General features: G+C 35.6%; 1 protein-coding gene across 2 annotated transcripts in view; it reads right to left on the reverse strand.

The window, feature by feature from the left end:
• Nucleotides 1-20,188, reverse strand: part of LOC145686220 (uncharacterized) — a 125,573-nt gene extending 105,385 nt beyond the window's left edge. For both annotated transcript variants that reach the window (XM_081759283.1, XM_081759282.1), the window contains exons 1-4: nt 19,759-20,188; nt 4,432-4,569; nt 2,548-2,766; nt 988-1,093 (exon numbers count right to left, since the gene is read on the reverse strand). In XM_081759283.1, coding sequence (XP_081615409.1) covers nt 988-1,093; nt 2,548-2,766; nt 4,432-4,569; nt 19,759-19,872 — 577 coding nt within the window. In that variant the 5' untranslated portion in view covers nt 19,873-20,188. The remainder of the gene's footprint in view (nt 1-987; nt 1,094-2,547; nt 2,767-4,431; nt 4,570-19,758) is intronic.
• Between the last annotated feature and the right edge of the window lie 7,674 nt (nt 20,189-27,862).

Here is a 27,862-nt window from a genome sequence, read left to right on the forward strand (position 1 = left end):
TTAGCCTAAAGGGCATAATCATGGAAAGTTAAATTCAAATAGTTCATTTCATTTTTCTTTTTCCTTTTATTTTATTTATTTATTTATTTATTTTGAAATTCATCTTTAACGGTTTCTAAATTTTTAGGATGAAATATTCCGCAATTAATAATTGTACAGTAGAAGTGAATGAATGAAGTGGACATATTCCCTTTTCATAGAAACGACTAAATTTATATTGTGGTTTCTATCATAAAACTTTCCGTTTTCATAATCTGACAGAGCTCATCCCAAAGATTCAGAAACCGTTACAGGTGAATTTCGAAGAAAAAAAAAAAAAAAAAAAGGATGGAACTGAAAATGTTCCTTTTGAAAATAGCATCGGTACTGAAAAGAGTCGCTAAATTCCAATCAAATACTTAAATCCAACGAATATAAGTCCTCCTGCTCTGCTTGTCACTAAATACTACATTGGTAATTGCATAATTTTGAGAAGAAATGGGACAACAATGGGCATACTCTTCTTCTTCTTGGGCTGCGGTGGCTCAGTGATAGAGCGTTCACTTCTGGTGTATGGGGCCCTGGGTTCGATTCCAGATCGCGTTAAGTGAACTTTGTTGTGGACAAACACTGTGTGCGTGGGTTTTCTCGGGGTTCTCCCGTTTCTTCACATTTTCTTCAATCTACCATTTCATTCATTTCTCATCATCACCGTCTCCTTTAGCTTAGCCGGCATAACCGTGGGATGTAAAATTTAAAGATTTCATTTCACTTTCTTCTTCTTCTTCTTCTTCTCCTCCTCCTCATTATTATTATTATTATTATTATTATTATTATTATTATTATTATTAGTAGTAGTAGTAGTAGTAGTAGTAGTAGTAGTAGTAGTAGTAGTAGTAGTATAATTCTAAGTCCAATTGACAAGAGCAAATACTTTTAATTTTGAAATAAATCTCATACTCTTTTTTTTCATTAATTAACTAATTACAATGAATATAGATCAAATACCTATATATTCAATTTCTGGTTCCTTTTTCTTTTTACTGCCGCCTTTATCTGCTTTAGATGCTGCTTTCTTCGGAGGCGCTGTAATACCTTGTGCCAGTAGCGTTTCCTTAAATAAAGAAGTCAAAGTTGTCCAAAAGTAATTTTAAATATTTATATAATAAATAAAAGTAAAATCTCACATCTAAATAAAAATAAATCACTTTTAATAAATAACAAAGAAAAGAAAGAACTTAGGATGGAATGAAGTGAGAAAAAGGAAAAGTAAATAAATTAGTGAAGACAGGAAACGTAGTATGAAAGGAAGAGGAAGAAAAGTGCCAAAGTTTACGATATAAGTTCAAATGGAAGGAAGGAAAGACTAAAAAAAGAGAGAGGGATAGAACTAATGTATTCAATGGAAGAAGTTATTATGGACATAAAAGAAGAGGAAAAAGATACAAGTAAGAAGGAACACAGTGACAATAGTCTAGCAAAATATGAATAAGAAATTAGGAAATCTTACGAAAGAAAAGAAAGAAGGGTTGAAGCGCTTGAAGCAAAGAAAAGACATAGTAGTCCAAGAAGCTGACAAAAGAGGAACAAGTGGTAATGATGGAAGAAAAATGGTATAAATAAAAATTACAAGAGTTGCGTGATGAGAGATATGAAGTGATAGGGGAGAAAAAGATGAGAGAAGTGTAAGAAAAGATAATAGAAAGCTTTCAAGAAATTATTAATCGAAAACAGCCGAGTTCGGATATGAGAGAATTCACAACATTCACGAAAATGAAGTGAAGCTGAGACCCATTATGGATTGCAGAAAGAATATTTTTGAACCATTGGAAGAAGAAATGAAGAAGATAGCAGAAAAATAAGAGAAAGTAATATGGTATAGAATCCAGAGGATGTAAGGAGTGTGATAGAGAAAGTAAGAATAAGAAATGAGAAAACATTGATACTTACGTTAGTGTAGATGCCAAAGTTATGTTTCCCAGCTTCAGAATGGGTTATATTTTGAAGGTGTTGGAAGAAAAAATGAAGGATAAGACAGTAAGGAAGACTTAAAACTGATATGGGAGAATAATGTGTGTACGATAGGAGAGAAGCTAGTGAGGGTATAGGAATGACTACATATAGGATCAAGATTAAGTCGAATATTATAAAATTATAATGAGCAAATAGGAACAGAAGATAGAAGAAAAAGAGGAAAAAGGTTAGTTATATTTTTGAGATATGTGGACAATTGTTTAGGAATTTAGAAACGAACAAAGAGACAGTTTACGCAGTTTGTAAGAAGGATGTAAAGCGTTAGTTTGAAAACTCTTTGATTAAGAAAATTCAACTTCAATGATTCGTAAACAATGTTATTGATAGAAATTTTGGTGAAGACAGAATATTATGTAAATGAGTAAAATAACTTTTGTGCTCCTACAATATATAAAAATTTTTTACTTTAAAAAAATCACAACGAGAAACTGGAGACGAATTTTTAGTAATAAGCTACTGGTGAGGTAATTATAAAAACTTTCGACTATCCTTGACTATCTTTCACCCTCTAACTTTAGGAAGTTATTTTCCTACCTCTTCTTCCCTAGCTATACGCTCTTCTTCTTCTCTTTCTCGTCTTTCCTTATCCTCTTTCTTCAGCCATAAAACCCTGAATTTAATAAATTCTGCTATGAGACTCATTGGAATATCCTCATTCTTGTCAGCTAGTTCGTTAATTGCTTGACAAACTTCGGAATATTCCGGCAGTTCAATAGGTTTCGTCGCCTTGGGTGGATACAATTGTTTACAGATCTGTGAAGAAGAATAGTTCAATAAACAACTTCATCATTAAAAATTTCTATGTATGATTTATTAGATGAAGAATAGAGATTCTACATACTGTGGTGGAAATCACAGTCGGAAAAAAAGTTATATATTTTAAATATTTTTCATAAATGTTGAAAAACCAGAGATTAATTTATTTCTCTATGTTCATCAAGTTAAAAGAAACCAAAAGTTTACACCTAACAGTAAAATTCTAAATATTATTCTATGCTACGTGACTTCTGTAGGTGAGTGGGTCACAACAAAAATAGGTTAAGAGGAATTTAACCACAGTTACACGATTAATATAAAAGACTGCCGTAAATTTGCTTCGGGGCCAGTTGGTACAGTGGAGAGGCAAGGCAGTTTTTTTTTTTTTTTTTTTTTTTTTTGAAGAAGTTTCCATCGTTCAAAACATAGAAATGGATGTCTCCTGCCCATCAAAGGTTGGATCTTCTGGTCTCTTCTGCCTAATAGTATTGTAAGTAACTATCCTTTTACTTATCCTATAATATGGATAAATGTTAAATTGTAATTTTCAATAGGAAATGTTCAAGATTCATACCGTGTAATAGGAAATGTCTCCCATCTAATTCTCACTTTCGTAAATATTCAACTAATTAGCTTTCACTTTTGTTACCACCATTAATTAGTTATTAATTTTGTAACTTCATTTAATTTGTCTTATCATATTTCAATAAATTATTGTAAATATACTAGCAACCCTTTTTACATCATTTAAATATTCATGTTTCCATAATTTAACTAAAGGTGTATCTTATTTAGCAGTGACAGGCATTTTGGTTAGCCAATGTTCTTGCCAAGATAATTTATTTACATTTGCTAATGACGTTATGGCTAACAGAGTTAAATATAACACCCCCAAAAAAGTACACCACAATACAAAAGTTAAGTAACGAGTAAGCTAAATTATGACAACTTTCTCATATGATGTTGAATGATTTGTTTGTTATTAAATAGCTTAAACATTTTAGAGTTCTTAATTAGAAAGACTGATTAAAGTAGAGAGAAACTTTGGTAAGTTAAGTTATTGGTGTACGAGAAAACTTCAATGAAATGTTCGATAAAAAAAAAATAAGGATACAAGATTTACATAGAAACTGAAAATGACATGATCCTTCATAATTCCAACCTGACACTGTGTGTTAATGCACAGACGGTGTTACATGACATAGAACTGTACTCAAGGAGTACGATGACCCATGTCAAAAGTAATCTACTCACTATAGTGCGAGAGGTCCCTGATTCGATCTCAGTTAGTTTTCTGAGAGTTATTGTATGTCCTCCCACATTCTGATTACATTAATTCTATCATAATCTTTATTAAATAATTAGTTGATATTGACAAATAATTTGTTGTGTGATACAATATGTGTTTATTTAAAGACAGTGGTTCAGCACCAAGGCTATATAAGACGTGATGAAATCTAAACTACACGTGTTCTTACCAATAAAGTATACTGTATTATTTTCTTTAATATAAGGAAGAGGTATAAGCGCATATCTCATACTCTTATTGTTGAATATTTCTGATTCATAGCTTGCATGGTAAGTGGAGAGAGCATAAATCATTTTGTTTTTATCATTTTGTACAGATTTGTTTTTCTAAAATTAATAAAGATACATCATTACCTGAAACATGGATGCTCTTGAGATTCCTTTGATCACCTTTCTGCTACCGCGTTCTAAAGCCTCATTCAACATTTCAATGTACACAGAGTAGTCTTCCATCGTCTCTACAAGTAGAGCTACCAAACAAGACCATTTCTCCTACAATGAGGAAATAATGTTTATGTTGCATATTAATGAATTTACAAGTAGAATCCACGTTACTTTTAGAAGTGTATGTGTCACTAATAGGAATGTTTGTGTTATCGTTAGGAGAAATCAAACAACAACATATACGAAGTGCTACCCAAAATATCCGAGAATGTCATTGTAAAAATCAGAAAACTATACTTACGTCCTAATGTCCTCCGTCACCGTCCTAGTCCCCTCCGACATGTATGCAACGATCCCGTTGTTCCCAATTTTGGAAGCACATCTGGAAGTCCACAAGGTGAAAGGTGTTCGGGACCCGTTGCAATTCCACTTGGATGTTTTCAATGGAGTCAAAACGTCGCCCTTTCAAAGCGAGTTTCATCTTCGGGAACAGGTAGAACTCGCACGGGGCTAGGTCAGGGGAGTAGGGAAGGTGTTGGAATGTTGTCATGTTTTTGGCCAGGAATTTTCTCACAACGAACAAGGTGTGCGCGGGCTCGTTGTCATGGTGTAGCAACCAGTCTTTCGTTTGCCACAGCTCTGGCCGTTTGCGCCGAACATCTTCCCTCTCTCTCTTCAAAACCTCGCAGTAAAACTTCCCGTTCACATTCTGACCAGGTTGAACAAACTCCTTATACACAATTCCTCGAATGTCGAAAAAATTCAGTATCGGCTTGATGTTGCTGCGAACTTGTCAAGTTTTTTTCGGTCTTGGACAGGATGGCATCTTCCACTATGATGATTGCTGCTTAATTTTCGGGTCATAACCAGCTATTTATCACTTGTAATGACTCTGGATAAGAAATTTGGACACACTCGAACTATTTGTTGCAGTTCAGTGCACTTCTGAACCCTGAGTGTTTTTAGTTGATGCAGAGAAGGCAATTGACAAACTTCGCTGCAATTCGTCTTATGTTCATTCATCGGATAGACTTCGTCAACTTGTACCGTATGACAGTCGCATTCTGTTAGAAACATTGTGAATTGTATGACTTCTGTCTTCGCGAATCACATCACTCATTTTCATGATCATTTCCTTTTTTGTGCATGTTGACGGTCGACCAGAATGTTTGTCATGTTCCACGGATTCACGGCCTTCTTTGAAACGCTTGAACCACTGAAATGGTCTTGCTTGACTCAGGCAGTCTCACCAAATACCTCTTTCATCACGGTGGGTTTCGGCTGCAGTTTTTTTTAATTTTTTTTTTTAAGCTTGACACATAACTTGACACAAATCCGTTGCATCCTTACGTCAGACATTTGACAAATCGCAGAAGCAGTGAAACATTTCCTGACACGCACAATGACAACTCACAACTGAATGCGCCAAAAATGACGCAACTTTGTGTTACAATAGCTAATACATGTACCTCGAGACATCTAGCGGTGGAATGTCATGCTGCTATTGGTTTGCCCGGTAAAAAAATCTCGTATATTTTGGGTAGTATCTCGTATATAATATTCTACTTAATACTGCGTATTTTTCATATAAATACATACATAAATACATAATCTATTTCAGCAGAATAAAAACTATCAACTGCATCAAACTGACAATGAACAACATACTTTTAAGGCCATAAAAATTAGCTTTTCTAAACTTTCTCGACATGAGAATTTACCTTCAAGAATGTCACTTTTTAGATCATGTGATTTATCAATTCATATATGTTTCATCTTTCAAAGAAAATTTAAAATTTAAGAGTTAATCAAAATTTTAGGCAATATCTTTAATACTGTCTATATACTGTCATCTTCCTAGCGTCATAAATGAAAAGTTTGATTAGTTTAGTAACAATTTCGTCTTAACAAATTGCAGAAGCAGTACAATGTTTCTGTGACAAGGTTATAGTACATCAATTTTTAGGTTTACAAAAACAAAAGTTTTCTGTGAAACTACGTATGAGAACTTACACTCACCCATAGTATTTTGTTCAGGACACTGAGATATGTCTTATTTTTGGACATTTTCCCCATTACACGCTAATAATATTATAGAATTAAGTGAATTTTGATGTATAAGATGTAAGTTGAGATGGCCGTTAGATTCAAGCTCTTTTTAACTGAGTTAAAAATAGAAGAGGTTCTTGATTTAATCCCTTATACAGGGTGTTTCAAAACAACACGGACAACATTTGGGAGGTGATTACTGACACCAGGATAAGACAAAAAGGATAGACCAACCTGGGTGCACAAATACTTCCTTTCGGGGTTATAGGCTGCCGATGGGACCTAGCGTAGTCAGGTCAAGACTTTACTTAGGAACTAGTATGTGCGCTATCCAAAAATACATGTTTCATAATCCTAAGGTACTCATACATCAATTTTTATAGAAAGAGTTTGGCTACGCTCATATAACTTGAAGTATTATTGAAGAAATTCTGCAGGAATCTGAAACTTGGATATTTGGATAGGGCACATACAAGTTCCTAAGTGGAGTCTTGACCCGACTACTGTAGGTCCCATAATTTTGGAGCTATGGACCTTCAAAGTTCATTTTTTTATGTTTTCGGTTCGGCAGCCGAAAGGAAGCATTTGTGCACCCAGGTTGGTCTATATTTTTTGTCTTATCTTGAATTCAAGAATCACCTCCCAAACGTTGTCCGTGTTGTTCTGAAACATCCTATATATATATATATATATATATATATATATATATATATATATATATATATATATATATATATATATATATATATATATATATATATATATGCTGTATCTATGTTCAATTACTTCAACATAGGTGCACCGATTTTGATAATGTCACTTTTGTGTGGTCCCATATAAACTTCATAAGAATATACGAGTTCGATTCCTGGTCGGATCACTTGGTCGAAAAAGTTTAAAAGCTTTTTCCGGCCAGCCATCCTGAGTGAGATTTTCCTGGGTTTTCCTCGTTCACACCAGGCAAATGCCGAGATGGTACCTAATATACAGGTCCCAGGCCGCTTCCTTCCTTTCTCCGGATAGTGTGCTCACCAAAGGACGTCGTCCTTCATACGTGACGGGCTAACATGGCAATATATACCGAAAGGTCGGAAATCTAATTTCAAATGCTAATCATAAGGATCTAACAGTAGTCTTCCGAGCTAGACCCTGAAATTCCTGAACGACAGACAGTGTTTATACCATAATTGGGTGTATGATCACGCCTAACTTCGACATAGGTGCACTAATTTTCATGGGCGTCTCTGGTGGGGGGACGGGGGGACGCGTCCCCCCAATATTTTGAGTGACATAATCTAAAATTCCGTTGAGATACTAGCAGTTAGATCATTTCCTTTGATGTCCCCCCCAAATTTTACATGCTAGAGACGCCAATGCTAATTTTGTTCATTTACTTTTTGTTTAAAAAAGTATACTTTTGTGGTGATTTCATATAAATTTCTTTAGAATTTTATGATAGTCTTCGGAGTTAGACCAGGAAACTCTTCAACGGCTGACAATGTTAATATCGTAATTAATCAACTTCACTGTATGCATCTTCAAGCATAACTGCAACATAGATGTACTGATTTTGATTATTCTTTAATTTCAAAGAGTTAGTCTTCACGCAGATTTTGTATAAATTTTATCAGGATCAATTCTAAGGCAATGTGTACATCCTCTGTTTAATTCTACGAAGGTTTATCAACACTGAGAAAAACTTATGTGGTGCACGTAAAGTCGTATGTTATATTTGTAAATCCTGTAGTTTTTGGACTGAACGTAAAGCAAACGTATAACTGAAAATGCATGTTTTATAATACTTTCTGTATAAGTGTTCCATCAGTACGTACTTTCCGTTTGAAACAATATAGGCGGTCAGGATCTCACATACAAATGGACGTATATAACATATAGCTGACGAAGGTAACATACGTATATGTATGTAATATAAAGAAGACAGACATCAGACATCCTGCAACGGCATGATGTAACATCTAAGGGCAGTGCCTATGGAGCATACGGATAACGTATGCTCCGTACTGATTTCTGTAGTAAGCAAAAGGGTTCCGTATATTTGTACAATATACCACTGTCCGGAGAAGGAATTTTTCTTGGTGAACACATTGGTTTGATAACATCATGCTTTTTATGTGTTGATAATTACAAGAAATTCTCATGTAAATCAAGTGATTGTATATGAGAGCGCTTCCCATGCTGTTCAATCTGGACATGTATAAATAGTGTTCCTTTAAAGTAATTTTCATGACCACAGAATTAGTTTTTACTTTTTAGTACTATTTGTTTTATTTCTTATCTTCTTACGGAAGAATGAATTTAAAAATATTGTAAAATTCTTTGAAGTAGAGACAAATGGTACGCAGGGATTAGTTTTTCTCACCCTTTTATTATCAAAAAGTATAAAAGTTTGTACGAGTTATCTTACAAATTTTCTTCACAACAAAGTTCCGAAGATCTAAGTGCGTCTCTTAATCCAGTTGTAGCTAGGTTTTTAAAATGAGTGTCCAGTAGGGAGTCTATCTACCTACAGGAATCGAGGTTAAGTTGGATCTTCAAGCAAGGGCGCCGATTTCTTTTTAAATTTGGGGGCCCATTCAGATGCAGAAAGCGTATACAGTATGAGGATTTTAACACAAATTGCATTCAAATTATTCCAAATATTGTAAATTTACAAATATAATGAGGGGCCCACATGAGCTTTTTGGGGCCCGGGCCCTCTTGGCCCCCAGGATCGGCGCCCTTGTCTTCCAGCCCATAGCAGCCGAAAGAGGGTAGAGTTAAGTTTCAGTTCACAGCAATCGAGAGGGGTTCAGGAAAGCTCCTTCAGACCATGATAGCCAAAATGCAGGTTAATATATAGAGTCCATGACAACTCAAAGGAGGTGAGAGGGCCCAGTCACAAAGTAGACTGATACAGATAGATGTTCTACAACTCCCTTTATTCTGGAAGTTCGGCTGCCCTCGTCCTTCTTCACGGCTGGTGTCGCTGTTGTCCAAATTCGCATCACGTGCTTGTGTGTTGATGTTGGAGCGTCGTCTACTTCGTTAATGTTTTTGATGAGCACCTGTTGATGGTGAGCACATGGAGGGGATATTATATCCCCGTGGTGGTAAAAAATAATTTTCAAGATTATTTTTTCTAGAATGAAATTTCACTGATACGGAATGATCAGCTAGATATGGTGAGCAGAGTGAAGTACAAAAACACAGTGGAGTATAAAAACACTTATACATTGTAGCTTTAAGGGACATCGTGAGAATGAAAATGGAGTGCATATTCGCAGTTTGTCTCCAAATCAAGTAGGATGGATGAAAATGCGTCATCTCCCTCAGGATAAGACTGCTATGTCTTTGTAGATTTAATATATGTAAATAAACCATTGATTGGTGGAGAATCACTAGAACACACATACTAATAAAGTTAACATATTGAAGGAAAGATGGGAGTCACTTTTTAAGTCTTTTGCACAAGATTTATGTAAGAAATATAATAATATACAAATTCAAATGAGTAGAAACACAATTAATACGCTGATGGAAATGACTGTCCACGGAAACGTAAGATCAAGATGAAGCTCCCAAGAAGCGGTCAGGCAATAGATTTTGTTTCTGTCTTAGGAGCGTTTCCATAGAAATGATAGATTGTTGCAGATTTTGCAGGTTAAAAGTAAATATTGAAATTGAATTTACCACGTTCTATCGAAAAGCTGGCCGAGTGACAACTCCGAAGATTAAGTGAATATCTTATTATCCGTTCAAATTGATCTTTTCGGAAGAAGTAATAAAGGATGAATTAACGCTGTCTGCTGCCATAATCTAGTTTCGCTGTCTAGCAATTTTGACAGGTTTCCTAGTGTCAAAATGCATGTTCATGGGTGAATGTAGGTTAAATTATTCTTTCCTTTGATAATGTCAGTTTAAGCTGGCAGCTCGACATTGAATCAATAAAACTGAGATTATAGAGACAATCTGTATCCTGGGATCTTGCCTGTTTGGATCTTGCAAATTGAAAATATCTGGTGCGTTTGGGAAAGAGATGTCAAGCTTGTAGATGCCAGAGCTGGTCCATATGGCAAAGTTCGGAATTTTTAAACGAAGGGAAGTGTCTCCGTGAGAAAACCGATGTTATAAATTTTATATAAAAGTTGATAATCCCTTAGGAAAATTTTATGTATTGTATATTTTTAAACTTTATCTGGCTGTGTTGAGTGGCGTAAGGCCCTTTCAACTAGAATTATTTAAATTAACGAAATTTTCGAATGACATAAATCAATGTGTAAAGTACTTTCTACCACGTAGACGCCTTACGCTACCACGACGACTTGGTTAACCTAATACAGTATGAAACTACTTTCTTGACGCCTGTTGTTGACTCGTAACAAGCGAGTAGACTGCCAAATTGGATAGATGATGCGTCAGAATACGTTCTGATTTCCAAATTATTATGAACATGGTAAAGAGATGCCGTATTCAAAATATCTTCCTTCAATTTTTCGAAAATTTTGTCGTGCATAGAGTCGCATTTAAATTTAGAATTTTTTGCAAAGAAGCATTTGAAATAGTTAAATTTTAGTTGTGAAATCATAATGTGGTTTTAAGTTATGAACAGAGACCAATAAAAGTTTTGAGGGTACGTTTGGAAGTTGGCTTTTTAAAATTTTAAATTTAATTAGCAACTTTTAACGAAATGCTAATGTGTTCTCCTGACACACGAAATCCTAGTACAACTAATCGAAGTAGGTGCGCCCTTTTTATTCTGGTAGGGAAATTTTCTTTTCTAAGACGTCGAATTAACAGTTCCAAATCTGAAATTTATTGTTGCCAATTGTGAGAGCTAATTACAAGGTCGTCAATGAAGGAAGTCACTATATCAGGTAGATCTTCCAAGATCATTCTTGTTTCTATTGAGGGGACCTGCGCAGATGTGGAGGTAATAATAATAAGAGGTATAATTTCCTTGAAAATTGAGTTCAAAAGTAAGATATTGTGTTTTTAAGATGGAAGCGAAATTTGGAAATAGGATTGAAGTACTCCAATAGAAATTGCGGTATTTTATTTTAACATATGTAAGACATTATATGTCGATGTTATGGAATTATAAGATATTTCATGTACGAATTGCATTTTTGAACGTTCAAAACGATGCGAAAATTTGAGGAATTTGGTTTCTTTACTATAATAAGAGGAAAATGATCTGCCATTTGTTTCTTCATCAAGTTTAGCGTCTATAAGTTGCCGGGTTTGTTTGTGAAATGCGGTCGAAATTCTGGAGGAATGAGTGGTGATCGATCGTGAAATTAGGCCGCTTTATCGATTCGCATTTTATGCATATAACCTCGAAAATATCCAGTATCTTTCTGGAGAAAAGGAAAAGACATCTCTATATCTATAAAGTAAATATAGATATAGAAATTCTGAGATTTTATCAAATTTGGGTTTATGTCGAAGAGATTAATGTTTGAAGCTTTAGTTGTTTGTTGTCTTTCTTGAATTTCTATGTCGATTATTATAGGTAAGATATTGAAATTAGCCAATAGTTAGTTGTCTTTGTGCTCAAAATGGTGTTCTCTTCACGATCGCTCAGCATTATTTGGTTAGAAACCGAGTCATAAACTTGAGGACATTTTTTGGGTGATGTTAGATGATTTCTGCTGTACATCTATAGTCCATGAGAGTTCGACGTAGTCTCGTTTCCTTATTAGATCTTGTGCGGCTTCAATTGAATGTAAATGTGTTTGAAGTACCTGTAAAGTCTGAAATATTTCCAGTGCGATCTTCTGAACAAAGTTACGCTGCAGTTCAAGCAATAAAAAATGGAGCTTCTGCTTCTTTGTGGCTTCACATATAAGCTTCAAATTGCCCTTATTTTTCACAAAAAGAATCATTAATCTGTTCATTCTCCCTTTGCTATACTTGAAAAAATTCGAGCTCTGCGTTATACACCGGAGTTTTGGACGGATTAAAGAAATTAACTTTTGCTTTAGTTGTTCATATGTGAGTGAGTTAAGTTGATTTTGATTTGTAATTGGAAGACCAAATCAAGTGCAACGTCTTGTAGGTACATAAGCAAAATTTATTTATTCTTTTTTGGGAGATCAGGTTAGAGGAATCGCTAAATAATCGAATAGGATAAAATCTATCTAGGTCTTCCGTATTTCGTCCAAAATATTTAGTTAAATGCGGAGTGTTGAAAGTTAATTCAGAAGCGGTTCCTGATTCTGCCATGTATTCTATGTGTTCTTCCCACGTGTTCTTACCTGTTCTAGTTCTCAACATAAAACTACCTTACAAATTATTTCAATATTTACTTTCTAAATAAACCTCAATTAAAAGTTCATGGGACGTTAGTGACAAATATTCTGTGAAGTTCCCCGTTGAAAGAAAGAGGAACGTCGATAGAAGTGTGTCCGAATCTGTATATCAATCAAATCCGATTGAACTGGTCGCTTCTACCATGTAAATTTTTTTGACGAATAGAGAAATAATCATCGGATCTTATTTCCTCACCATTTTATCATCAAAAAGTATCCAAGTTAGTTCAAGTTTTGTTACAATATTTATTTACACTAAAGATTCGAAGATCTAAGTGCATTCCTTAATCCAGTTGTAGCAAGGTTGTTAAGACGAGTGGTCGGTAGGAAGTCTCTCTGCCCACAACAGCTGACAGGGGTTAAGCTGGTTAGAATGTTCTAGCCAACAGCAGCCGGAAAAGGGATTGCCTGACTACAGCAACCGAAGGTTAAGGAGGCTTCTTCAGCCCACATCAGCCGAAAGATGATAGATTTAACTCTCATTTATAGCAAACGAGAGGGATTTAGGAAACCTCCTTAGAAGTGTAGGTTAACTCTCATTTCACAGTAACTGAGAGAAGGTGAGGGTGACCAGTTACAAAACAGACTGATACCGACGGATATTCTGCGGTATCTTTTATCCTGGAAGTTCGGCTGACCTTGTCGTTCTTCATGGGTGGTATAGCTTGTGTCCAACTTTGGATCACGTGCTTCAAGGGCGCCGAATTCTCTGTAAATTTTTTTTTGGGGGGGACATTCAGATGCAGACGACATATATATAACGATTTTAAGACAAATTCCATTCAAATTATGCCAAATATTGTATATTCACAAATACAATGAGAGGTCTCACATGAGTTTTGGGGGGCACGGACTCCCCTGACTTCCCCAGGATCGGCGCCCTTGGGAATGTTGTCTGCTTTGTTGCTGTTTACGATGAGCATATGTTGGTGGGAGGAAATATTACAATATTATTATTTTATTCTATGTTCTTTTATTTTAGTTTTTCAAATGTGTTACGAAAAGTCGTGAAAATGTGTTTTTTTTCGAACTTGTGAATATTAACCCTTGTGTCTAGATAATTCCGCTTTAGTCAACCATAATGTTGGTTGCATACACTGATATACTGATATAATTCATTGAAATTAAGCAAGAGATCTAACTGAAAATACAGGTTGTTCCAAATGATCATTCCAACTTTGATCGCGATGAGTCAGAAATGTGGAACTATGTACTTGTGCACATAAGCGAATATTAGTATAAAGCCTCAATCCATGAAAGAGAACAAGCAGGACCAACAAAATTTATCGAAGTATATATTCGGGGTCCTGGACAACATTTATCAATTTTATATATATATATATATATATATATATATATATATATATATATATTTGCAATTCCCAAATTTAAAGGCTGGGCCAATGTGCCTCTCCCGAAATTTTAGAGGAGTGTGTTACTGTACTTATGTTTAATGAAATACAATTGACTCCTATACTTAACTATAACACCATAAAGCCTCAGCAAAGAGGATAAATAAGATTAATAACCTAACATGTGATAGAACGTATTGCTTACATTTATATATTTGGCAATTTTTTATCCATAAAAGGAAACAAGCTAGACCAACAAAATTTACAGAGGTATATACATAGGTCCTAGGGAACATTTATCAAAATAATTCTCAAATTTAAGGGATAGTACTGCTCTAAAATTTTGAAAGGGGTTTGTAAATGTACACATGTCTTATGAAAGGGAATACACTCCTGTATGCTCATCCATAAGGTAATAAAGCCTCATGAAAGATAATAAAATAGGTCAAAAACCTCCGAAATTTTAATTTTTGGCAATTTTTTACCCCTAAAAGTAAACAAGATGGACCAACCAAACTTACCAAGGTATATACCATGGTCCTATTCTATAAAAACACATTTTTAAATTTGGAAAATTCCAAAATTTAAGGGGGTGATCCTATGTACCCCATAAATTAGGAGGTGAGCCAGTGTCGCTGCCAAAATTAAAAGGGCATTGGTCCCTATGACATCATACCACGTGATCAGTTCATGTGAAGTTCCTCAACCAATCAGAGCCGATTGTGTTGAAGGAACGCAAATACTATATATATTTGTAAATGTAATAATACAATATATAATTTACATACAGTAGGGCCTATATACTTATTTTTTTATTTTAATTTTTCCACCGAAATATCTCGAAAACGGTTGAACATAAATGAACTGAACAAAAATTCAAATAGAAAATACCATGGGGAAAATCGAATGGTGATGTCGCGGTGCCCTCCAGAGCCGCTCTTCAAGGGGCCCGGGGCCCAACTTTAAAATTTTAAATGGAAACATGGATCTAGTTACACCTCGTTTGATAGATCTTTAAAAACTAAAAAGCGATGTGGCAAAAGATTTTTCATATCGGTCACGGTATTCAAAATGGCCACCAAGATATATTACCTGTATCCAGATAAACGTCCAGTACCACTAATATGAAAACGGTTGAACATAAATGAACCAAACAAAAACTCAAACAGGAAAGCCATGGACCAAATCGAATGATGTTGCGGTGCCCCTCAGGGCCGCCTTTCATGGGGGCTCAGGCCCAACTTAAAAATTTTTAACGAAAATATGGGTCAAATAATACCTCGTTCGATAGTTGTTCATACACTAAACAGCGTTGTGGCAAAAGATTGTTCATATGGATCACCGCTTTCAAAATGGCCGCCAAGACATGGTGTCTTTATCAGATAAAACTAATATGAAAACGTTTGGAGATTAATGAACAGGATAAAACTCGTACAGGAAATCACATAGGGTATTTAATATTCCATGCCTCGAGAATAATCCAACTAAGAAAAAGATTATTAAAGTATAAGTGATATAATGCTGAAGAGAAAATCTAATTGTTAGAAAATTATCTTTCCGATCTCCCTCCGTAAGTGGGTGAAGCGGAAATGAATGGTAAAATCTTAAATTGGAAGCCCACTTTTACTTGCAATAGGTATGGTTCGTCTGAAACACTTGGGTGTACAAGTGACTGGTACTGTAATAAACCGATACTGTGCAAACGACTTTTCAGCAAAACCAACGTTTGTATACATTGTTCTAAAATGGCATTGTTCTAAAATTGCATTGTTCAACAAATTGTTTCGCATTTCAGTTGATTCATTTTTGCACAAATCATTGCCTGCAATCAGAATAGAAGGTACCATTTAACAAGAATTTTACCTACTTTTTTCCATTACAGACATCTATCTCTTACAAAAGCATATTTCAGATAATTTTGTAGTGTAGCTACAATTTGAAAAAGCTAAGGTTCTCATTTGCAATTTCATCGTCCCTTCCCGTCCCGCTTCACCCACTTACGGAGGACGTTGGACCGATGATTTTCTAGGAACTAAATTTCCTCCTTTGCATTATGGCACTTTTACTCTAATCATCTTCTCCTCTGTTACAACATTTTCGAGCCGTGAAATGATAAACACCCTCTGTGATTTTGTATAGAAGTTTTATTCTGTTCATCCGTTATTATCTTCAACCTTTGCATATCAATGGTACTGGACGTTTTATCTGGTACAGGCACCATGTCTTGTCGACCATTTTGAAAACGGTGACCCATATGAACATTCTTTTGCCACAACGCTGTTCAGTGTATGAATATCTATCGAACGAGGTATCACTTGATCCATATTTTCGTTTAAAATTTCTAAGTTGGGCCTGAGCTCCCACGAAAGGCGGCCCTGGGGGGCACCGCGACATCATTCGATTTTCCCCATGGTTTTCCTATTTGAGTTTATGTTTGGTTCATTTATGTTCAACCATTTTTATATTAATGGTACTGGACGTTTATCTGATACAGGTAACGTATCTTGGCGGCCATTTTGAATACGGTGACCAATATGAAAAATCTTTTGCCACATCGCTTTTTAGTTTTTTAAAGATCTATCGAAGGAGGTGTCACTACCCCATGTTGCTATTTAAAATTTTAAAGTTGGGCCCCGGGCCTCCTTAAAGAGCGGCCCTGGAGGGCACCGCGACATCACCATTCGATTTTCTCCATGGTATTTCTTATTTGAGTTTTTGTTCAGTTCATTTACGTTCAACCGTTTTGGAGATACTTCCATGTAAAGATTAAAATGCGCCACCCTGTATATATATATATATATATATATAAATTATATATTGTATTATTACATTTACAAATATATAGTATTTGCGTAATATATATATACGATTATACTTTATATATTATAATATATATATAATATATATATTAATATATAATTATAATTAGTATATATATATATATATATATATATATATATATATATATATATATATATATATATATATATATACGATTCTTCCACGATTATACTCTGAAGCTAAAGGAGACGATGGTAATGATAATGAATGAAATAGGGCAATCGAGATAATGGAAGGAAACGGAAGAACTCCGAGAAAACTCATCCACTTGGTCTTTGTTCACCACAAAGCTCATTTTGCTAGACCTCGGATTGAACCAGGGACTACACGCACATATAGAATTTGTGAAAGGGAGATGAAGTTCATCTACTTTTAATATGATTACCTTGGAACAAAGCTGATAGTTGCAAAGATGATGTATATGAAAAACTAGGTTAAGCAATAAAGAGAAGAATAGATACAGTAATCAAATCCTGAAGATAGATAATATATCAAATAAAGTATCCATAAAAAGGAATTATATTAAAAGTCAAGCACTTTCGGAATTCATAGTCAGTCCTCTTTAGAAGTAATCCAGTTCCTTTAACAGTTCAATTTGGAGACAACTGCTCACTTATAAAATATTTTTTCTTGGTATTCCTTTTATATTAAAAAAATAGTTCTTCAGGAATGATGAATGCACCTTCTCATGCTCCCTTACCCGTGTCGCAAGACTGCAGAAATATTGTAGCTCCGCCACCACCTGTTTGTTTATTTTACTGAATCCATGCACCTAATCGTAAATAAACTTTCAATATTTCTAAACTTTCATTCTTCTATTATGTAAAATAATAAAAGTAGTCCTAATTATGATTTGTCTTCTAATACCGTAAAACTCACTCCAGCAACAAGTCTACATTTTTACTATGTAGTGTATGCCTACTTGAAGGAATTCGTTTCATAACTTGTAATAGGATTCTGGAATATAGAAGCCTGAGTTGGCTAAGGCAAATAAAAAGCAAAGGTTAGGGCTGTTTTTTTGGAGTTTCTTTCAACACGAAAGCTATATGAAATGTGACCTCCAACTTAACGTGGAATCCAAACTACATCAGCTCAAATCGGAAATCTAAACCAGGTTTTTCACGTGGAAGGCGAATGTACTTTCATTGAGTTAGGGGATCGAAGGCACAGAGGCAAGAATTGCTTCATTCACTGAGACCTAAAGTATAATAAATCGATGGAAATAGTACGCTGTTCAAATGGGGGTACTGATGAACAGTGCTTCTCATACGGTAGGCTACATGAAAAAAAAAAAGCTTATTATTTTTATATTTTAGTTAGAGATATGTTGCCAGCATATATAGGTTCATTACACATTATTCGGCTTGTGTATAGCCCGCTCCCCCCAGTTCTTTGTCACCGGAACTGGAAGAGTCACTACTACTACTACTGCTGCTACTACTACTACTATTACTACTACTGCTGCTACTTCCACTACTATTACTACTACTACACTAGTACTACTACCACTACTACTACTGCTACTACTACCGGTACTACTACTACTACTTCTGCTTATATAGAGAACAGAACCCAACCAACCCCTGCGGGGCTTCTAACCCGTTCCTACTACTAATACTACTACTACTGTTTTACTAAATACCACCACCATCACCACTACTACTACTACTACCGCTACTACTACTACTAATATTACTACTACCACTACTACTACTACTTATACTAAAGCTTCCTTACCACAAGATTTACATCTTAATCTTTATAACATCGATTCCGATTCACGTAATAGTAGATCCTATACATGAGAACGTCGTGATCTGCGTTTCTTCTGTGTTCTATTACCACTTCTACATGAAATACCATAAATTTTCTACGTAGTGCAATAGTAAGAAGTATCCATGTGCACAAGACATGCGATATGCGTTAAATTTCCCCCCCCCCCTTACACACACATAGTCATAGATAAAGTACAAGGGCACTACACATGCAGATATGAAGTACAGGTACGTTCTGTTTTATTTTCGTATCAGTCGATAAGTAAATCAAAGTCGCTTTGTTACCCCGGTAATAGTACACATGAGAACCCCCTGTCTTCCGTGCGCGAGGATACTTCATATTATATATTTATACGTTACCAAATTAAATCACTGCGTTGTCTTCATTATATGTGCTTAACATTCTATTTTTACTTTCTAGAATAAATTTTGTTGATTTCGATTCGAAAAATGTTAAATATTTTTAAATTTATATCATGATGCAGACCAAAATCCTTGTTGCATATACTGTAATGCGCTATAGCATATAAAGTACAAGGGCAAATAGGTACGTTCTTTTTTATTTTCGTATCAGTGGATAAGTAAATGAAAGTGGGTTTGTTACCCCTTTCTAAGTTCGTAGATACTCAATGAATAATCCCTAAAAGTATGAGCGTCTAGCTTCTTCTGGAACTCAGACGATCTTACGTATACTATATCCGTTACCCCCTTGGTAAGTTCGTAGATACTCAATGAATAATCCCTGAAAGTATGAGCGTCCAGCTCCTTCGGGAACTGACGCGGCTTTACGTATACTATATCCCCGATTCATTATGAACTAATATGAATCGTTAGAATCACTATGATACGTTAAAAATCACTGGGGGGAGCGGGATATACTTAATCCCTTGACCTCTACTAAGAAAGAAAACTGGTCTACTATAAAATACAAATCTATTTAATTCTGAACCCTTCGTTACTAAAACGTACTTCATTAATAGATGCTGCTCGGAGATCATCTTGCCAATGTGTACCTTCAGTTGGAATTACTTCAGGAACAAATTCTGTTAATGATGGTTTATCTGATTTCTTCTTTGGTGGCATGCTCTAGGAATATATGGATACGAAAATCAGGTACTGGAAAGCAAGAAATCAGAAGAACTTATTAAGAGCATATTTGTCTTTCTTTTCTTTCCAGTGAAAACGGCACAGATACCGAAACTTTACTTTACCATCCTTAGATGAGAATTCAACCAATTTCGAAAACACAAAATTAGTAATTTGGCTGTTTTTAAAACTTTTCGAATAATTTTCCATTTATGCATAACGGCACGTTATAAAATATCAAAGTAATAATATATAGGCAGTTGAAAAATGCTGTTCATTTTAAACATTTTATCCTATATAAAATGTAGTAAAAACGTTGATTTTCAGCATACACTGCTGCCTTGTATCCATCTATACAGGGCCGGCCTTAGGTGATGCGAGGCCCGATTGGGAATATTTTGCGGGGCCCCAGGTTTACAACTAACTTGCACCAAGGTCTGCAGAACCTGTCTCTTTCTCCACATGTATATATTCAGGTATTCAGGCGGTGGCTATCGGACTCAAGCCCCCTGAAATAAATAAATTTATGTAATTTATATGTAATATATATAATAACTGTATACCTACATAGACCTAGTATATATACACGCCCACTCAGAATAAGCCATAACAATGTGTTTTTAAAGTTGGAAAGTTTCATTTTATTTGTAAAACGGGTAAAGGGATGAAAAACAAAAACACATTAACCGACTCCGGGAGGAAGTAGACATCTATTTGAGGGTATGCTTATCATGGCCGCCATCTTGAAGACGGCCATCTCGTATCTCACTCGACTTTTTTAAATAGGAAGGAGTCATGTAATATAGGCTATCAGATTGGGCTAGAATTTTACGAGAAATATAATGGTAAAGTCTATGTTTCCATAAGTTTATATTTCTAAGAAATAATGAAATGCACATTGGAGATCTCTTTATGATGGCGTGCAAACATTGGATCCGAAGAAACAACGACTTACACCAATCGCAGATCCTTCTGCTGCTAAAAATACGAGCACTAATATGGATTGGACATCCACTTCTGCTGAAAATCAAATATTGCTTCACCAAGAAACCATTTATAACTTCTTGTTAACTGATTATGATCCAAAATACGACACAGTGCGCGCTGTCTTTCAGCAACTTGTAAAGTACGTTCCTCGTCCAGAAATACGAGAAATCATCAAGACGCGTCGGGGTATATTCCTGAAATCGACTAATCCAAACTTCGCCACTCATGTCCGCAACAAAACTACTTTCGAAATTTTTGGGTTGAAAGCAAAAATATCTACTTTAAGCTCGAGTGGACGAAAAACACCACCACCACCACGGCGCCCTCCAATGTTATAAGTTGTCATTCGTGGCGCAGAACCCGACTTCACCGATGAGGAAATCAACTCTGAATTACATCAAGAAGGACTACCTGTCAAGCGGTGTATACGTATCAAGAACAACCAGGGTCCAACATACTTAGTTCACGTTCTTACTGATCAACAACAGTTGATCGACCAACTTCTTCTCCACGGTGCAAATATATACCGGCGTCGTTACAAAGTGGAACCATCTCGCACACCAGCACCTCTGCCGGTTAGATGCGAGAAATGCGAACAATACAATTCCCATCCGGCATCTGAGTGTCCGAATACCATCAAATGTGGCTATTGTTCACTGGAACATCCACAAAAAGCTGTCGTAATCTTAAGAAACCACCACATTGTGACCGATGTTCTGAAAGACATCAGCTAAGCCTAAACCCGATCCAGCTAAGCCAGAACTTGTTGTACCGATACGTTCTGTTGACACTCCAACACTACCAGCAAATTTGCTACTAACTTACAACTTCATGCTACCTACAGTTCACTTGCAAATTCAACCAATCGAAGTCTATGTTTAATATGGGTGCTTCTACATACACTTGTATACTACGTATCATTATCGCTTATAATTTACTTTTTCTCAACATTGGATCAATCTTAACCCATTACGTGCTCTTCGCACAACTTCTCCAAGAAGAAAACATTGCAGCCTTTGCACTTAACGAAACTTACCTCGCACCACATCTTTCCTGCTATTTTCCGAAATATCATCTTCTCCGACATGATGCTCCATCTGGTCCAAGAGTCTACGGAGGTACAGCTATAGGTGTTAGCCAACGCTTTTCTTATCGAGCAGTTACTGTTCCACTTCAGCTCACACACCATCTTCCTGAGCATAATGTCACGACTATTTATTTTAGAGGCAGTACTGTCACCTTTGTCACCATATATTTTCGTCCAGGCAAAGCAATCAACTATGACTTCTTTCGATATATCGATTCTACCTTTAAGCATTACATTATCATGGCGGATCTAAACATTCATAGCCGGCCACAGCGAGATAAAACTAATTTTCTTGAGTTTCTTCACACTGAAACAGTTGCCGAGTTCCACGTTTTACCGAAGCCTACATGCCCCGTCAGCAATACTACTCCTGATGTTGTCATCACATCAACATCTCTCTCGCAGAGTATATATATATCGATGTGCTCGATTCTATAGGTAGTGATCATGTACCATCAAACTTGCACTTCACTGCTCTTCTCTCTCAACCTAAGCTACGTCCTCAGAAAGTATTCTGCTACAAACGAGCTAATTGGGAGCTGATTTGGACAATGCTATTAATACAACACTCAAACTTACTACACAATGTGATCTTGATCACACAATCGCTGCTCTTACTGAATCTATTCAAGATGCAGCACAGTTCCACTCCAACAGCAGAAGTACAATTACATAAACCGAAATTGCCTCCGCAACAAGGCAATATCCGCTTCTCATCGAGCACATCGTGAGTACGCTACGGGTAATCTTGCAGTGCTTCGACTTCATCGCCAATACCTTAGAATTACGCACAATTATATTGTTGCATATAAGAAATGCCATTGGATTCAAACTTGCAACACACTTGCAAGTGAAAAAAAATGAAATGAAATCTTTGAGTTTTACGTCCCACGATTATGCCGGTTAGGCTAAAGGAGACGGTGATTATGAGAAATGAATGAAATGGTGGAATGAAGAAAGTGGGAGGAAACGGGAGAACCCCGAGAAAACCCACGCACACGGTGTTTGTCCACCACAAAGTTCACTTGGCAAGGGCTGGGATCGAACCCGGGACCCCATGCACCAGAGGTGAACGCTCTACCACTGAGCCACCGCGGCCCTGCAAGTAAATCACACCCCAGTAAACATATTGAAGCAAATTCCATCAACTCACCGGGACAGTATCCCACACACAGGCCCATGCTGGCCCACCGGGACACAGGGACGTGTCCCGGTGCGCCCTCCGAAACATCACAGTAAAAATAAAGGTACAAGTTTTTAGTAATAAATTCTTACAGTTTTATTGGTAAAGAACCCGTGAAAGGTACAGTACGCCCTTTACATTAGACGCCCTTGCGAGTCCACACGAAAGATGAATGATTTTATTTACTCTTCTGTATACCACAGTTCTGTACAATAAATACATACAGTTACTATTGGTAAAGAATCCGTGAAGGGTACAGTGCGCCTTCTACATAAGGCGAACTACGAAATATCACATTATAGATAAGTGGTTTTAGTTATCCTGTGTGCCAGCTTTGTATAATAAATTGGAATAGTGATTGTTAATACAGAAGCTGTGAAGAATACAAGGCGCTCTTTCCATGAAATTCCCTGCGAAATATCACATTAAAAAAATATTCTTCTGTATTTCAGTTTTGTATTATAAATTCATACAGTTGCTATTGGCAGAACAGGTAAAGAGTATAATCACATACATAAATATTATAAAGTTATGTAGCTATAAAACGAAACAATGTAATACATCAAGAATAGTTCGGATAGTCAAACGTACGATGCATTAATGAAATGCTACACTGACACTAGTCTCTAATTTACGATTTTTACGGCATCGAAGCTTTCACAGTTTTAATATGCATCCATATATCCGAGCATATTGATTGTGCCTATGTGTTTTTAATCATTGCTCGGATAATCAGTATCTTTTGTAATTCTAAAATATAGATATATTAATTTCCGTAAAATGTGGTCTTCCTGTCTCCACGACACGGCGCGTCCTCAGGTTGTGGATCGAGGAGGATGTCTCTGGGATATAGAGGTTAGCTGCGAGTATACTGGATGGTCGCGGACAGACAAGGGGATTTGGTGTGAGGCTAACAACTCATCCTGTAAAAAAAAAAAAAAAAGGCTTGTTCAGATATGTTCGCAGAATCCTCGGATCAGAACTGATAACTTGGCACGAGCTCAGCAAAGTAAAATCGACATGAGAATTGGAACATGGCAGATAAGAAGTCTCTATAGGGCAGGCGCGTTAAAATGTGTAACGAATGAGTTTAGAAATAGAAGATGGACCTAGTGGGATATCAGGAAGTTAGATGAGAAGGAAAGGGAGGAGTCAAGTCGGGAAATTTTACATTCTTCTACGGGGAACGAATTAAAAATTACCAACGAGGATCAGGACTTTTCGTACACAAACGAATACGTAATATCAGCAATTACATGGGTTGAATTTGTTAATGATAGATTTTCTTTTACTTCTCTTAAGGGTCGGTGGAGTAATATTATTGTTTTAAATTTGCATACCCGAACAGAAAATAAGGACGACAGTGAAAAAAAGGATTTTACGAAGGAATAGAACGGGTATTTGATCATCTCCTGCAATACCATATGAAAATTCTGTTAGGCGGTTTCAGTGCGAAGGTAGGACGAGAGGGTATTTTCAAACCGATTATAGGGATTAAATGTCTGCATAAGGATGGTTGTGACAAAGGCGTTAGACTCGTGAGCTTTGCAAATCCAAAATCCATATCGTGGTGATTACAAAATTCCAACATCGCGACGTTCATAAATATACTTGGACCTCACCAGACGGCAAAACACATAATCAAATCGATCACGATTTAGTAGATAGAAGAAAACAGTCTAGTACAACTGATGTTCGGTCGTTCAGAGGAGTTGATTATGATAATAAGAGAGAGACTATCGTTGAATAAAGGAAATATTCAATATCTGAAAACGGAGCGGTTTAATTTAAAGAAATTAGAGGAAAGTCTGATGAGAGGGGAGCCAGATTGAAGTGTCGAATAGATTCTCGGTTTTATAAAGTTCGGAGTGCACTAGTGTTCAGGATACTTGGTTGAAATTAGAGATAACATTAAGATTTCAGCAAAAGAAATATTGGGACACGCAGAAATACGTAGGAACAAACCATGATTCAACCAGGAATGCACTAAAGTAGCAGAGAAGAGAAAACAGAAGAAACAGCGTTGGCTACAAAATCCGAACGAAAAAATTACATAAAATTTCACTGTCACCTGGCGGAAAACTTCCAAAACTTTTAGAACAAAGAAACGAAATTTTTGAAAGCTAAAATTAATTAACTTGAAGATAATAGTAAAAATAAAAACATTCGAGACATGTATAAATGCATTAACGGACTTAAGAAAGGCTATCAATTTCGTGTTTATATATTCGTGCAAGCTAAAGGAACAGTTCTCACTGATCAGATAGCATCTTAAATAGATGGAAAGATTTCTTTGACGATTTGCTTAACACATAGCCAAAAACTAATGTGCGTGGAGAAAGTGAAATGCATACTGCATAACCGTATATTCCAGAACCTAACCAGACAAAAATAGAAATCGCAATTAAAAAATTAAAGAATCACACCTCTCCGGGTGTTGACGAAATTCTGGTTGACTTAATTTTAGCTGGAGGGGAAACATGTAGAGCAAGATACACATTCTTCTTATCTGGAACAAGGAGGAATTACCACAACAGTGAAAAGAATCAATCATTGTTTCAGTTCAGAAGAAAAGCAACAAAACTGATTTAATAATTATTGAGGCATTTCTCTTCCATCAACATCCAATAAATCCAATTAAACATTCTATTAGAAAGATTGCCTCCATACGCAGATGAAATTATTGAAGATTATCAGACCGGATGTAGGTAAAACCGATCAACTCTCGACCAGATATGTATTATTCAACTAATACTTAAAAAGAAATGGGAATACAATATTCTGGCACATCAATTATTGACTTTAGACTAGGGTACGAGGGAAACATTGTACAACATGCTTACAGAATTTGCAATACCGAAAAAGGTAGATTAATTAAGATATGTTTAAATGAATCCCAAAGTAAGATTCGAGTAGAGAAATTCTTGTTCACGAGCTTTCACGTTGAGAATGGCCTGAAAGAAGGAGATGCGTTGTCGTCATTATTATTTAACTTTACTCTGGAGAACACTATAAGGAAAACCAAAGACAGGAATAGGTTCTAAAGCTGAATTGTATTAACCAGGTTATGGCGTATGCTGATGATGTAAATTTAATAGGGGATGATAGAATAATAGAAAGAAATGCAGAAATCTTACTTAACACTTGCAGAGATATGGGCTTAAAAGTAAATGCAGAGAAAACTAAATAATTGGAAGTTTGTCGGGATTGTAATACTGCATTTTATGGATGCGTTAAAATACCAAATAATATTTTCTTTCGACAAAGTGGATACTTTCAAATACCTAGAATCATTATTAACAGACCAAAACCATAATCACTAAAATATTTGATGTCAACTGAAAGTAGGGATTTCGTGTTATTATTCAGTTAAAAATCTTTTGTTGTCGCGAATTCTGTTGAGGAATTTGTAGCTTAAAATATAAAACGATAATCATGCCTGTTGTGCTGTATGGTTTACGAAACATGGTACCTGAATCTGAGGGAAAATCTCAGACTGAAAGTATTTGAAAACAAGATTCTTAAACCAATATTCGAACTCCAACAGGAACGGGAATGGGGAATGGCGGAAATTTCATAAAGACGAACTGCATAATTTTATACCGTTTACAAAAACATTGTTAGGATCACCAAGTCTAGGAAGCTCAAATGGGCATGTTGTAGCCAGAATGGAAGAAATTATAAAACGCTTTCAAAGTTCTAACTGGAAATCCAAATAGCAAAACGAAAATTAGGAAGACCGAGGCGCAGATGGGAGGACAATATTAAAATGGTTCTCGCAGAGATTGAAATATAAAGTAGAAACTGGGTCCAGTAGGCTAAGGACAGAAATCAATGGAGAGCTTTTGTTAACGCGGCACTGAACCTCCTGTGTCCATAGGCCATAGAGCTATATTAAATTGTTGATACATTTAGCTTCTTTTTATTTGACAGAAATGTTATTAGAGGAGCTAAAAAGTTTTTTTCTCTAGTAAAGAAGATTTCGATTCAAGGTTTTCACAAATTAGCGTGTCGTGTTAAGAAATGAATCATTCCGAAGGTTGGGTTTAAATGTTCTATTTTTAATCCATCATCTACATTTGGAAAAATTTGATGTACTCTGTGTGGTCCGTCGTATTTTTGTCATTTATTACTCCATGTCTGTATAATGTGGCTATTTATTTCATTTTTGTCTTTTACTTCTTTGTCAAATATTTCTCTAATTTTCTCATGATTTCCTTTTCTTAACCAATAATTATAATTTGCTGCCCGTTGTAAAGCTACATAATTCATGGGTTTCGTTTCTAATATTATATATAATGCACTATGGGATGTAGTTGAAAATGCTCAACTTAGCCTAATTAATAAGTTCCTTTCTGGTTTATTTATTCTACTTTTGTAGGTTTTATTTTGTAAAGTTCTTTCGATCCATACACTTGAAGCATATGCCATTGCAGCCGCTAGTATTGTTTCCTGATATAATTTGATTATTTTTAAAGGTAATCTATATTTATTTTTTGCAATCATAATTAGCTTATTTGCAATATTATTACCTCTATTTGCTATATATTTTATATGCGCATCAAAATTTATCATCTAATAATAATCTAAGATACCTAATTTTCTGTTCTCTACCTATTTTTTACCATTCAATTTAATTATTGGATTTCGCTGCAACTGTATCCCAAAGATTAAATATTTAGTTTTAGTAGAAGAAATTTTTAGTTTATTTTCCTTACTCCATTTTTCCA

This window comes from Thermobia domestica, chromosome 5 (assembly GCF_964235325.1).
Source record: "Thermobia domestica chromosome 5, izTheDome1.hap1.1, whole genome shotgun sequence".
In the NCBI taxonomy this organism is placed as follows: Eukaryota; Metazoa; Arthropoda; class Insecta; order Zygentoma; family Lepismatidae; genus Thermobia; species Thermobia domestica.